At 38.9% G+C, this 15,753-nt stretch overlaps 1 protein-coding gene across 1 annotated transcript in view; it reads left to right on the top strand.

The window, feature by feature from the left end:
* The first annotated feature begins 1,780 nt into the window (after positions 1 to 1,780).
* LOC124282566 (nucleolin-like) overlaps positions 1,781 to 15,753 on the top strand; it is a 229,537-nt gene continuing 215,564 nt past the window's right edge. The window contains exon 1 of the mRNA XM_046718576.1: positions 1,781 to 1,898. Within this exon, the coding sequence (XP_046574532.1) occupies positions 1,860 to 1,898 (39 nt within the window). The 5' untranslated portion in view covers positions 1,781 to 1,859. The remainder of the gene's footprint in view (positions 1,899 to 15,753) is intronic.

Consider the following 15,753-nt stretch of genomic DNA (forward strand, 5'->3'; position numbering starts at 1 on the left):
TGTAGAGGCAATGAAAAGTAATTTACGTCACAATCCCTGTAATTTACGTTACAGGGCCATGCATGGAAGGCAAAGAATGGTTTTCATAAATCATGTCTGAATTATGAAAGTATTTAAACTGATTAATCAAAATATTATCGTAATGTTGCAAAAATGTAACTCGGAATCATTATACAGCATGTGTCAAAACAGTACAGTCATCCTTATCATTGAAAAACACTTATTCTACTTCAGGATGAATCAGGAAACTCCGGTTCATAAAGGTTCACATTCGAATGACGTGCTGAAATGACCACTGCTTCCAACGTGTGATTGCATAGGGTATTTGTGGTGCACTTTTGCACTTACAAGGAATTTCTGAACATCTACTAAACGTAAATTACAAAACGTAAATTACATCCTTATATTAAATGTCCAGGATGAGGGCCACATTACTCCGTTTTGGTGATTTATTTATCCATGTAAATGGATTAGGGCCAGCATCGATTCCTATGAGACTTATTTTACTGTGACCGTCACGTATGATTTCATCCTTAAAAAATCGTTCCAATAACTGAAGATAAAATGGATGAGTTCGTTCTAATAAGTTTCCTTGTTAATCAGTTGACATTTGTTTGAAAGCAATATTGTGTTCGGCATAGAATACAACCCATTTTACTTGCTAAACTTGTTTATATGTAGTAAATGTTATGTACATCAGTTACCATAACGTAAATTACGTTACTTCTACCGAGAAAATTAAAACAAAAAATTGTCTTTTTGTTTCTTTCTCATTCTTGATTTTTTTGTTCTTAAATATAAAGCACACTTTGAAATTTCATTATTCTGGTTTATTAAGTTGACTTGTAAGTAATTAGTATTATCTAGAAGAGAATCATTGACGGCAATATGCTTTGCCGACAGCAAGAAAATCATAACCAACTGTAAAGAAACAGTCAGTTTCAAATATTTTCTCAAGTGTTTGTGACTATTGTAGTTTACCAAAAAATTCTATTACATTTGACTATTGAATACTGTCGATTTCATAGGAAAAACGGTTTCACGGTATGGATAGCGGGGCCTGTAACCAGTCCGACAGCATTTGTACAACTTAACTGAGAATGACTGATTATACATGAAGAGTATTTTTGCCATTGCGGGGGATATTGATGACTTTTTCTGCTTGTTACATTATATATATGCGACATCAATTAAACTTCCACATATAGTGCAGACACAACCTTTGGATTTTGGAGAATATAAATAACTTTTGAATTGTTTTTGTGAGATCCAGTTGTCCAGCCATAGGAATACAAGAGATGCTACCCTTAGCTGGTATCCCTGCTTGCTCTCAAAATAGATTTGGCGACACTTGATACTCATTACCCCAAATCGGCCCAAGCCACTGGCAGTAGGATGAGGAGGCGGTGGGGCAGTAAATATTCCTGTCACACACAATTATAAAGCAGTTAATAGGTGATAAGAACCTGTGTACATGTTGTGAAATTCCAAGAAATATTATCCCTCTGCAGATTTGTTTAGTCGCTGATAATGTAGAAAGTCTCAGGGCTCCTTTTCATTATATTTTTTTTTTACTATGAACTTTTTTTCAGTAAAATATGTTCATTTCAGAGATACTAGTTGTTAGTCTAACATGTCAGGTTGAGATACCAAATGTTTTAGTAAGCTGGTTTCTGGCTCCCTTCGCGCGCGCCAACTTGCGCCAAAGCTTGTGTAGAGTGATATATGAGACGGGGCCCAGCTTAATGTTTTCGCACAGCGTTGAAATCATTCGCGCGAACCCAGGCCGGAAGTTGTCTAACACGTGTGATTGTAACAGTGTGTGACACTAGCGACGATCGCTGATACAGACAATTATCATGGCGAGGGGCAAAGTAGGTATTCTTGCTAAATCAAAGGTGAGTAAAATGTATTTTTTCTTGACCAGACAATTGCCATCTTGTGCAACGATATATTTGAACTGAAAATGACTCTTTGGCAACATTGTTCAATTTAACTTTAGGAGCGCATGTGGCTATTATGACCATCTGACTTGTTTTCCATGAGACCGAAGAACAAAAGAGTGTCATTAGGAACCGTTCATAATTTATGGCTAGTGTGGGTGGTGATGATTTTAATGGGGGATGGGTGTGTGTGGGGGGTGTTCACCCATTTTGTTCTGGGGAGGTGAGGGGTGTAATCAATTTTGTACACAAGAACGGGGGTGGGGGTGGTGGTGTCCCAGCAATTTTGTACATGTATAAATATTAAAAAGTTATGCTTAAAAATTATGGGGAGGGGTCCTTGATTTTGTATATGACAAGCAGCTAGGGGGGATCACTTACTTTGTACATGATAAATTTTAGTGTGGGGTGTAGGGCTTCAAGGAGTCCATTTTCTTGGACTCAAGTACTCCCGGGGTCAGACTCGACTCGGACCTGAGCAAAACTCCAGATAAGATTTAATTCATGTGAGTACTGTACCCTCTGTATTTTTTTGGAGTGGGTATTATGAATCTTGAGTGGGTATTTCTTTTTCTGTTACCCACTGCTTTCAAATATGTGCGTATTTCAGTCATTTTACTCACCTAAGTATATGCCATTGAGTAAGTTTACTAAGCAGGTATGTTCTGCCTTATGTCATACCTACCGTATATTACCGTCTATAAGCCGAATTTTGAGGACCAAAAAAAGCAGTCTGTAGAAGGGGGTCATCTTATCCATGGGTTACGCTTTTGTCAAACTTTTTTCCAGGGGTAAGAAAACAACATCGTATCACTTAGCGTGAACAAACAACAGAAGACGAATTTGTCAGTAGAGACGTCAAATTTGCTATTAAACATCTCTAGGCATTGTATTATTTGCAGGGATTAAGATTACCGTGTGTATCTGAGCCGGAAATAGCAATCAGCTGTGCACATGTTTCCCGGCGATCAAGTTCAAACATGCACAATAATATAACGGGACGAATTCTGACGCAGTCATCAGTAAAATATAATACAGAGTACTATTATTTAACCCAAAGAAATATAACCTAGCATTGTGTAATTTTAATTACAGTTTTTATGTAAAATATATATAATCAACACTAAGGTTATACGGACCCTAATGAACTGGGTAAGCAGAAGTTGTACGCACATGGATTGGGGTAAAATATGGAAGCCATTTAAATTCACACATTTTTACCGATGTTATTGTAAACTAGAAGTCAATGGAAAACGAGGCGGTAATCAAAACCAACTTAAATATAATGGAAATGATTTCATAAAAAATCCCTCATCCTATACTGACAGTACAACACTTGTCCAATACTAACAGTCCAACTTGATAGCAATCAATGTCTTTTTCATTACGCAAGCGATTTTTATAAATATATTCCGTACGCATTTGTTTTAAACTTTCTGCGTATCTAACATTTTAAATGCGTAATTGGTACGCAACAATTATCTTTCAATGCATAATTCTATGCGTATTTTACCCGGATACGCAGCTTATCTATGCCTCTGCCTGAGTACTCGAAATTCATACCTTTCCAGCAAACCATAGCATAACTGGCATGACATTACGCAATACGATGATTGTTTGATCAAGGGTGAATTAGGTATCTTAGTAATACACACATGTTGTTAAACATTACAGTTTAAGGCATGAAATGTGTTCCTATCATGCAAGCTATCACTTACAGCTTTCTGACTTGATATTGTCATTAGATTTACATTTTCCATTGTTATGATAATGTAAAATCAAAGACCACAAAATAATAAAATATGATATTGATTGGTTTAGTTTCATGGGAATTTCATGTATTACTAATTTACTTACTTACTAGCACTACAGGACAATGGGGCGACTTTGCCGCCTTGGGTTCATTTTGCTGTACATGAAGAGTAGCACGTGGCGAAGACATAATCAGCCATTGGTTGTTAGTAAATTATGGAAAACCAATGAAATGAACACTTTCAATCAGCTCAATCCATTGGATACGAGACGGTTAAAAGGAAGAAGTTTGATTGATATTGATGGACTTTAACAATTCTTTTCAAAATTATTTACCCGCAATTGTCTAATGTTGATAATGAAACATATGAAACAAAAAGATCAACACGTTCGTTACATTTGAAGATGTTTAATAACAGTATCAAGATTCAAGAAGTTACGCCCGCAAAGGTTTTCTTCACATCTTCACTTTCCTGAACATCAGAGGATACTGACAAACAAATGAATCACTTATCTCATGTTAACCACATTAACAACTGAACACACAGGCAAACAAACGCAACTGAGTTGTGCAACAGAACATAATAATTTCGTTCGCATTGGGTAAGACTGGTAATTTTGCTTTGTTGCACAACACAGTTGCCTTTGTTTGCCTGTGTGTTCAGTTGTTAACAAACAAACCACATATTAGAAATGCCTTAATCCTTAGGCGGTGTAGTGCTGTGAGTATTGGTAATCTTAAACAATCTCAGAGTGAGTTTAGTTTTTATGCCGCACTCAGTACAATCTCAGACACACTTTAACTGATCGAATGCAAGTTTCCATATTTTCTCAAATATATCAACGTAAGTTAACATTAAGTTTAAACAGATAAACAAATAAATCATTCACGTCTCTAACGTTTTTACAAATGTCAAAGAAAGAACGTGAGAAATGCCAATTAAACTCGAGAGTAGAGCCTTGTAATGTTGTTCACTGACAAAATTTGACAGCCGGTGTAACTGGTAGATTGTCAAATATATCTTGGAAGTGTAGCATCCTCTAACTTGCTGTATAAAAAATGTCACTATAAACTTTGAAACACATAAACTCGAGGGGCAATAAGCAAATAGCTTCTGAATTTGAACACTTCAACACATATGTGGGAGACCGGGAAGTGGCGGTTGAGTGATGTTAGTTTCACAAGACTCACTCGACTCTGTCTCAGTGTCTGAGGAATTGGATCAACCGGCTCCACTTTCATAGAGACTGCTGGCACTGGTGGACAAGACGACGTTGACTCGGACGAGGTTTGTAGAGTATTTCTCAGGTTTTTATTCAGAAAGATGATTGCATCTGCTGTTTTTGAATCAAGTGATGCCTGCTGTTTGGTGATCGTGAGACCGGCGGTAGAGAAAGCTTTTTCGGATGATACACTTGTACCGGGTATGCAAAGGTGTTCTTGAGCCAATGTTGCAATTCATGGAAATAAGTTGGCATTTTCCCGCAACCAGCTAAAGGTTAATGATTTTAGCGTTGATGACCCAGGCAGCTTGTTAGGGGCACACAGATAGTCATGATACTCAGCTCTGGCATCTTAATGAAGGTTCTCGTCATCATCGATTTAGATTATGTCATCCAAGAGGAATGACAGCATTGTCATTCTCACAAAATATGAATTTTTTGCTTGGTTGTTTGGGTGTTGTTGCTGGCAAATCTGGCTCTTCTTCTGTTTTTTCCTTCACATGAAAAACAGGAGTTTCTTCTGTTGGTTGACGTGTGTGGTTGCATTCAGTCAACTCGATAATATGGTGTTAGATGTCACTTTTTTTTATCATCTGTCAGGAACCGCAGATTTTTGTAACAAGGGTCCAGGGCCGTTGCAATCATTTGAGTTCTCTCCCAAAACTCGTCTTTGAGAAGACGATCTTTGCGATGGTTGTCTTCATGTCTGCAATGATATTCATGTCCAAGTCTGACACTTTCAGGTGCTTGATGACTAGCGCAAACATAAGGGGATACACACCTGAAGATTTTGGAAACTCTTCGCTGCAAAGGACTTCTGTGGCAGATACTAGTGGCTTCAGTGCCACCACAAGGTATTCCAGCAAACTCCAGTGTGTATCTTTTAGATTCAATCCCTTGTGTTTCTTCAGCAGCGGGTCATGGAGCACAGCCACGATGTCTGTGTGGAGTTAGGCCAGACGCTCTAACATGAAACAGGCAGAATTCCAATGAGTCACCACGTCGGTAATGACATTTTTGGGAGCTTTACCAAGCTTTGCTTGATGTTCTCTCAGTTCTTGAGTTGCCCAAGTTGACTTTGAGAAAAACGCTACCAGCTTACGTGCAAACATCAGCATTTTCTCAATAAAAGGAAGTTTCAAACCATCATGGACTGCTAGTTGAAGAGTGTGGGCAAAACATCTCGCATGAGGATAACCTGCTGTCTTTGCCACCAGAGACATGTTGCTCGCATTGTCAGTAGTTAGGTCGGCCACTTTAGCAATCCCAAATTCCTCTTGGACAGAATTTAAAATCTGTCCAATATTCTCACCGGTATGGCGGTTCTCCACACTCCGTGTGGCGAGCACACACGACTCAAGTACCCAATTGTTAAGAAAGTAAGCACACGACTCAAGTACCCAATTGTTAAAAAAGGAAGCACACACGACTCAAGTACCCAATTATTATCCCCCACCACGCGTAATATTGTATTAGGCTCCGTCCGTCCAAATTGGAATATCTTAAGAACCGTCCACTAGATTCTTTTCATATTTGGTATCTAGGTTCATCACACTATAAGAAAGGTCCAAGTCAGGTTTGGTGACCTTGACCTTCATTTCAAGGTCACAAGGAGACTTTCACGTTTTACCTGCATGTTAAGCTATCTCAAGAACTATTCGCTGGATTGTCTTCATATTCAATACCAAGCTTTATCTAGGGAAGGCGCAGGTCCCAGTCGATTTTGGCGACCTTCACTTAATTGTCACGGTCATGGCGACACTTTGAAGATTTCAGCATGTTAACCTGAATTGTCAGCAAGCTATTTCAAGAACGGTTCACTGGATTTTCTTCATATTTAACACCAAGCTTAATCCAGGAAAGGCGCAGGGCCCAGTCAATTTTGGTGACCTTCACTTAATGTTCAAGGTCACAGAGACACTTTGAAGATTTCAGCATGTTAACCTGAATTGTCAGCAAGCTATTTCAAGAACGGTTTTCTGGATTTTCTTCATATTTAACACCAAGCTTTATCCAGGGAAGGCGCAGGGCCCAGTCAATTTTGGTGACCTTCACTTAATGTTCAAGGTCACAGAGACACTTTGAAGATTTCAGCATATTAACCTACATGTAATGCTTGTCAGCAAGATACCTCAAGAACCATTCACTGGAGTTTCTTCATATTTTAAACCTAGCTTCATCCAGGGAAGGCGCAGAGCTCAGTCGGTTTGGGTGACCTTCACTTAATTTTCAAGGTCACAGAGACACTTTGAAGATTTCAGCATGTTAAATTGCTTGTTAAGATAGTCATCAAGATATCGCAAAAAATATTCAGTGGAATTTCTTCACATTTGACACCAAGCTTCCTCCAGGGAAGGCCCAGGGCCCAGTCAATTTTGGTGACCTTCACATAATTTTTAGGGTCACGACGACACTATGAAGATTTCAGAATGTTAACCTGAATTGTCAGCAAGCTATTTTAAGAACGGTTCACTGGATTTTCTTCATAGACTTTCAAGACCTCCCTTGAATGTTTTTCAATAAGCAATTTCTCTAGTACTAGTTTTGCATTTTTCATACACTATGACATTCATGTCAAGGTCAAAGTCAGTCTTGAAAATATGTGTGTGTTTGAACAACTAAAGAGCAAGATAATGTTTTTGTTGACATTTAACTTCATCTTAAACTTTCATTACTTTATAAGTTTGATTTGATAATTTGCAGCGGGGGATTATGCCACCTTAATGACAATGATTGTTAAGAAAGTAAGCACACACGACTCAAGTACCCAATTGTTAAGAAAGTAAGCACACATGACTCAAGTACCCAATTGTCAAGAAAGTAAGTACACACAACTCAAGTACCCAATTGTCAAAAAAGTAAGCACACCGACTCAAGTACCCAATTGTTAAGAAAGTAAGCACACATGACTCAAGTACCCAATTGTTAAGAAAGTAAGCACACACGACTCAAGTACCCAATTGTTAAGAAAGTAAGTACACCCGACTCAAGTACCCAATTGTTAAGAAAGTAAGCACACACGACTCAAGTACCCAATTGTTAAGAAAGTAAGCACACATGACTCAAGTACCCAATTGTCAAGAACGTAAGCACACACGACTCAAGTACCCAATTATTAAGAAAGTAAGCACACACGACTCAAGTACCCAATTTTAAGAAAGTAAGCACACATGACTCAAGTACCCAATTGTTAAGAAAGTAAGCACACACGACTCAAGTACCCAATTATTAAGAACGTAAGCACACACGACTCAAGTACCCAATTGTTAAGAAAGTGAGCTGTAACTGTAATACAGCCCTCTGCTGCTATGCTTGTTCACATGTCTGTGGTAAGAGCAACATATGGAATAGCTGGAAGTTTGTTTTTTAGCTATGATTTAGCTTCGTTAAAAGTCTTATGCAAGGTATTGTGGAGAGTGGTTGACAAAACATGATCAATTGCTTGGTCGTGTAGTCATTGCGACCAATCTTTGATTTGTTTTAATTAATCAGACCACCACTGGTGGGGCTGGTGGGGTGATTCACATTGTACAAGCTTCTCCATAAAAATCATCATCACCCCCTAGCCATAAATTATGAACGGTCCCTTAGATCAACATATTTATCACTTATTATCTTGCTGAAACATGAAGTTCTACCATCTTCTCTGGCCAAATAAGTAATAATATCCAGGATTGCCTTTCAAACTGCTAAATAACTGTGGGTTTACACCAAACAGTAATGGACAAGTGTCCTTTAAATAATGATACGTAAGAGACAACTAAATGGGTCGGATGGTCAAGCTCGCTGACTTGGTTGACACATGTCATAATAATAATGTCCATTTGTATGGTGCTAAATTCCACGGGGGTGTACTCATAGCGCATACAAGAGTCAAGGAAAAGTGAAAACTTGAAGCCAGTACAAGGTCACTTTAAAAGTACAAATGGAACAGATGAGTCTTTAAGAGACATTTTAACGACTGGGCTTCTTTGAGACAGTCTGGCAGTGAGCTCCATTTAGTGGCAGCTGTAACACTAAAAGGGCCGGTGGGGTAGCCTAATGGTTAAAACGTTGGCTCGTCACGCCGAAGACCCGGGTTCGAATCCCCACATGGGTACAATGTGTGAAGCCCATTTCTGGTGTCCCCCGCCGTGATGTTGCTGGAATATTGCTAAAAGCGGTGTAAAACCAAACTCAGTCAGTCAGTGTAACACTAAAGGACTTGTAACCAAAGGACTTTTCTTCCATGGTTGCACTATGAGTCTGTTGATTCTCAGACCTGAGGGAACGTGATGGAATATGCATGCATCCATACATCCATCCATCCATCCATCCATCCATCCATCCATACATACATACATACATACATACATACATACATACATACATACATACATACATACATACATACATACATACATACATACATACATACATACATACATACACATACATACATACATAATCTGGGAGCCTTAAGCACCAGTGTTACGTGCATTGTTGAAGGAGATCTGGTGACTATCCTCGCCACTTGATTTTGCGCTCTTTGAAGCTAACTGAGGAGTGTGTCGGCATGTTCGCAAGCAGACTATTGCAGGCATCGAGCGATTTTTGCAGCTTAATCCTCAGTTATGAGATGACAGGTTTTCCCCAGGCTTCTCAGTTGAAAGTAACAACTTATATATGTGTTGTTCACATGCTGTTCCATTGATAATCTAGCATCAATTAGGATGCCTACATTCTTCACAACAGGACACATATCAATGGTTGTCTGGTTAATGTGCAGTTTGTCTTGAGACAACTTGGAAAGCTTGGTCTTAGGTGGTATCTCAGTTGAATAGATTGATGCTCATGCTGTAGATCACTGGATTGTCTGGTCCAGACTCGATTATTTACAGACTGCTGCCATATAGCTGCAGTATTGCCGAGTGTGGCGTTCAACACCAAACAAAAATGCTTACTTGCTAAACCCAACTTTTAACCCCAATATCACAACTCATAATAAACCTCATAACTGAACACAACCTAGATAAGCTAAAACAAAACACTAATCCATCCGAGATGTGCACACCTAAACTAAAAAATCCTAAAATAACTCAAATGAAATAAATAAAAAAAGACATTGGCAGAGCTATAACCAAATTACCACATACATAAAAAACTAAAACATCAAACAAGCAACTGCACATATGGCAAAAAACAGAAACACTCAAACAAGTCCTACTACACTGTAGTGGTGGTCCAATTAATTGAAATAATCGAAGATTGGTCGCAATGACTAAACGACCAAGCAATCGATCACATTTTGTCATAATCGAACACAAACAAGTTTGTAACACTTGTTTGAATTAACAATATTTATCACAAGGTTGGTTTTGAATGTTACGTTTCATAAGCACTACAAGCTCGTTCCAAGTCGTGATTAAATTTATCTTGAAGACTCCAGGAAATTTATGTTCCTAACATACTAGTCATCCTTTAAAGAGGTGAAATTGCACAAAAAAACCCCCCGAAAGAACCGCATGTTTTTTTCATTATTTTTTGTGCATTAACAAACATAACCAGGACAATTTGATAAATGGCGCTAACCAATTATTTTCGATGATTGATCGGTTGTAATGGACCAATCATCAATTATGAGATTTTAACCAATTCCCAACACTACTACACTGAACACACTACAAAAACAACACAGAATGGTACTCAAGTCCCATCCGGGATTCGAACCCACACCCTCACAGTCAGGCACCTAATCGCCAGCACATGAAGTCAGCTGCCTATCCCGCTCAGCCACCGTGACTTCCACAACAATGGAAGTTGGACAGCTGGTAGTCTTAACCGCAGACTGTGTGTATCCCTCTGTTCTGTGTTTGGCATCTTGACTCCTGAGCTTTTCTAGGACTTCAGTCCTGCCCCACAACGAAGCACATGTGATACATGTGGTCTCACCTTAGGCAAGTGAGTTTGTTAAAGATTGCCTCTGTTCACCCAGCAGAAAATAGGTACCCGGTTGGATAATGCCATTTGAGCTTGAGTTATCTGGGGTAATAATAATCAGATTCTGATTACAGCGTCCAGTGAGCAGTTAGTCAGATGGATAGATAATAAATGAATTATTATTATTATGTTTTACAGATTAAACATGATATGCAGCAGAGAGGGTTCAGGTGATCCTGGCACAGTCAGCCTGGTAAGGCTCATCATCAGCTCAGGGCCCTTGCCCCCCTCAACACGCAGCCCAAACAGCGAATGGGACTTCTCCCAGGAAACGCTGCCTAGTCGAACCCACCAAAAACTTTCCGGAAAATATGTAGACTCCCTAACACTGTTAGTAACACCGCAGCCTTCTACATTATCCAGAGTGTCAGAAGGGCTGTGCTCCGGTGGAGAACCCGGACACTCTCCTGATCTCCGCAAGAGATCAGGAGCTACCAAACCAAGGGCACCGAGAACAGTGGGGAGTCTGGCGACAGTGTACTTGGGATGCAAACGAGACCTTTCAAAGGCGAGGTCCGCATAGTTAGCATGCTTTTCATGAATCTTGCCAATCACGTTGCTGCCAAAAGGGACAGAAAATTCAATGATATAAATAAATTCATTGGCTTTATCAAAAAAGAACAAGATCAGGTTTGTTGGCTGGAATTCTTCTGAGGCTGTATATGGGCCTATTCCACAGAAGTTTGAAAGCATCATTTTCCATATTCAGGGTCGTACCATGGATGGACCTCAGAGTCAAAGCCACAGGCATGGCGAAGACAATAATAAAAGCAGCGAGCCATGCCATCATGTCATTTAAGATATGCTGTTTGTGCCAAGGAAGGGCATCCACTGACAAGGTGTTGGACAGTCTCTGTAAATTCATCACACAGTCTGCATTTCATTTAAATATTTTCTTTAAGGATCACATTTTGGCGATTGCGAGTGGGAAGTGACTGGTCCTGAGCAGCAAAAAGGAAGCCCTTAGTTTCACATTTTAGACCAACCGACTTCATCCAGGCGAAATAGTCTGTTGGATTGCTATTCTGTTCCACACAATGCATATATACACGATGCAGTAGTTTCTAAGAAAGCTTCTCCACAATTACCGACTCTGTGGGCAGACTTGGTGAAGGACTTCGCCTGGTTTACTCCCATCGAATCAACCTCAAATTTCAGATTGTGTCCAACAACCTTGGCACGCCTAAAATAGCTGTGGAATTCCTTGCTTTCATCATTAGTCTTGACATGCATCACCAGAGGATCATCCAACAAATAAATATGTGCAAAAGTACACAATCAAATTCTATCATGAAGAGCCTCCACATTAATCAAACCCCGACCTCCAGAATTGATTGGCATATATAAACAATTCAGAGAGAAATGAGGGTGGTGAACTCTGTTATCAGACATGATCCTTCTGGTCAGGCAGTAAAGACTCTGGATGTCTTGTTTTGTCCAATCAACTACTCCAAAGGAATAGGAAAGGACTGGCACAGCAAAAGTATTGATGGCTTTGACCTTGTTTCGAGCATTAAGTTCTGAGCTCCAGATTTTCTTTAAGCAAGCTTTATACTCGGCCCGAAGTTTGTCTTGAATTTGGGCATTCTGGAGCTTTTCTTGAACTTGCGTTCCAAGATAGGTGTAGGCTTAATCTTCTACAAGATGCTCAATAACTCCTCCCCATGTAACTTGACCGATCCATCATTAATTACCTTGCCACATTTCAAATGAAGAGTATTACATTTGTCGAGTCCAAATGTCATGCCAATATCATTAGAAAAGGACTTGATAAGGAGAACCTGCCCTTTCAAATTGGTATCTCCTTTGGCAAGAAGCTCGATATCATCCATGTAAAGGAGATGAGTAAGTGGTGTTGGGGATCTGTGCTGAGGAGGTCCTGAATGGTAACCCTCCTCTTTATTGAGCAGAAAACTCAAAGGATTTAGAGAGAAACAAGAAGGCAAAGGACTGAAGGAGTCCCCCTGAAATATTCCCCTTCTGATTGGAATAGATTCTGAAGTCTGCACCTGCCCTTGCGAGTACATCTCAAGTTGAGTCGACCAGCAACTCATTAAAGACTTGAGTAAATCAAGTAGTCGCTCAGGGAGGCCAAACGAAGAGACTTTAGAATCCAGTCGTGAGGGACAGAGTCGTATGCTTTTTTGTAGTCAATCCAGCACATGAAGAGGTTGCGGTGATATGTTTTAGCCTCTTCCAAAATCATTTTCTGTACAAGAAGTTGATCCTTGCACCCCCAACATCCCTTTCTCGCTCCCTTCTGCTCTCTGTAAATTATATCATTGGAAGAACAGTAGGATGACACGAGGTTTGTCAAACACCCGACATGGCTCCCATGTCTGAAAGCTATGAATACACAGTGCCATTTAGAAAGTGGTCAAATGTAACATATGTTATATTTGGGATTGCACTTTCTCAGACTCTGAGGGTGTGGGTTCGAATCCCGGATAGGACTCAAACCAAGAAAAAGTACTAGAATTTGTTCTTTACTGAGAAAGTGTAATCCCAAATATAACCTATCTTACATTTGACCACTTTCTGAATGGCATTGTGTATTCATAACCCTACAGACACTTTTACACCCATGTAATAACAACTGAAACATTTAAGCCTTAGGTATATTTCGAACCCAAACACCACCTTCAGGTTGACCCTTCTTTCAGTCATAATTACCCCTCTTTTGATCAAACACGGAATGGCCTAGGGAGCCATGTGTGTGGAATACGCATCATGTCGGCAAGCACACATAAAATCTCCAAATCATCATCATCACTGTTAGGCAATATTCCATCAGCCTGTGTAGGAAGTGCCCTGAATTTGAGCTGTTCAGTGCTGTATTTGGTTATTGTAGAATTGTAGCAGCCATAAAATGTCCGAGTCCCATGCTAGGGGTTCGAACCACAGACCTTCTGATCCGAAGTCGGACACCTTGTCAACATGACCAAACAGGTAAACCCCATCAGCAAGCCGACATATTTTGCTCAAATTTAACCAATTTATGCATATCGTCTCTTTTTTGGGCATGAGTACTTCAAAAAAGCATTTCTCTCATATTTTTGAAGATGGAAGTTGCAGTATAGAAGTGAATGAAGCTGAGTAACTTGTTTAGTGGTTGAACCATTCACATTACTTGTAGAGATTAAGTTCTTAAGCATGGCCACCTTCAATTCAGCGAAGTGTGAGGTGAGATGATTTTTTTCTTGGTCCCTATTTTAACTAGTACAGTTCATTAGAATGTGTTTAAAACTGTTGTTACTCAAATAGAAAAATAAAAATGGTTTGCATTTTTTCCATCCTCAATTTTTCTCCAAGATACCGTTCCCAAAATGGGACAATATGCAGATGAGTGAACTTAAATTAGGTAATATATTAGGCTTAGGTGGGGGGGAGATCAACCTCTTAAATCTTAAAACTGACTCTTTTCATTTCAAAGCTTACATGGAATACAACCAAACTGGCTTTTATATGAAACTATGTGTATTAACAAATTGAAACCTGAACATTTCATGGGCATTCTTGATCCCATAAAATGTTTTCTGATGAACTAAATATTGTACCTGATGAATATGTCCTGAAGTCCTCTGCTGTTCCTCACATACGAAAACCATGGTTTAACGACAACTGCAAACAAGCGAGGAAGGTATGGATAAAGGCTGAACCCTATTTCTGTAGACATCCTATGGTCCATAATCTAAATAGATACAAAATCTTGAATGCAAAAGCAAGGCATACATTTAAACAAAGTAAACGTCAATCTTGGCAAAATTAAGAGTCAAGAATATATTCTTGTACGCCAATGTCCAAGGTGTGGAATAAGGTACAAAGAATCCAAGGTAAAGGCTCTAAAACTAGTATCAACCACCTTAAAAATGGAAATGAAATATTAACAAATACAATAAACTAGGTGAAACATTGGCTAAACATTCTTCCTCGTCTATCGTCATACCTATATTTAAAAAGTATCTAAAGCAGCAAGAAAAGAAAAGTATTAATTTTAATTCAGAAAATGGGGAAGATAATAATGTAATGTTTTCTATTCATGAGCTTCATAAAGCTCTCGGTAGTTGATTGACTTTGTATTATCTTTAGTTAAATAGTTATGTTAAATACATTATCAGTCTATATGTTACAGCTAGAAACCAGACCATAAATTATTTTTGTAGGTATCACTAAAACATGCATCATACTTATTGCTTGTGTGATTCAATGCACAAAAATTCTTTAAACCAATCATATAATCATATCAAATATGTTAACACGAAGTAAGATACGTTAAATACATTACTCAACAAATGTCACAAGTTTGTTGAAGTTTTTGTATTTCTGATATATGTGGGTCCATAGATGCACATTTATTGAATACAATTCATACAAAGCTATTAATTACCTACAATTGTTGAAGAATATATATGATTTCGAACTTCACTTACCAGTGTCGGCTAAAAAATCCTCAGCGATCGTCGTCAAATTGCGATCTGTCCTGCCAAAAACAATGGGCGGAAGTAGCGTGCTCTTGCATCAGCGTCATAATTATATTAAACTGAGATAAGAATGCACTGGAACACAAACTCTGAATGTTCACATGCTATTACACGTATCTCATGGAATCTGGTGCTACAAAAGTAAAAATCGGCCTACAGTTCGAGTGAAATTTATCTCGCTTAGTTTCACACACATTTGTGATACTGCTGTCATTGGTGATTTAAAAACAATTGATTTAGAACTACTGCGCTGTACAGAATCCCTTCAGTTACAGATGTCGAGTTCACGTATCTGATGAAAAATGGAAGTAACAAACCTTCTATTTCAGGTACGACCACATGTATCTTTTCAAGTTAACTGTAGAAAGAAAAAG

This window comes from Haliotis rubra, unplaced genomic scaffold, assembly GCF_003918875.1.
Source record: "Haliotis rubra isolate DU_JTF1 unplaced genomic scaffold, ASM391887v1 Scf30, whole genome shotgun sequence".
In the NCBI taxonomy this organism is placed as follows: Eukaryota; Metazoa; Mollusca; class Gastropoda; order Lepetellida; family Haliotidae; genus Haliotis; species Haliotis rubra.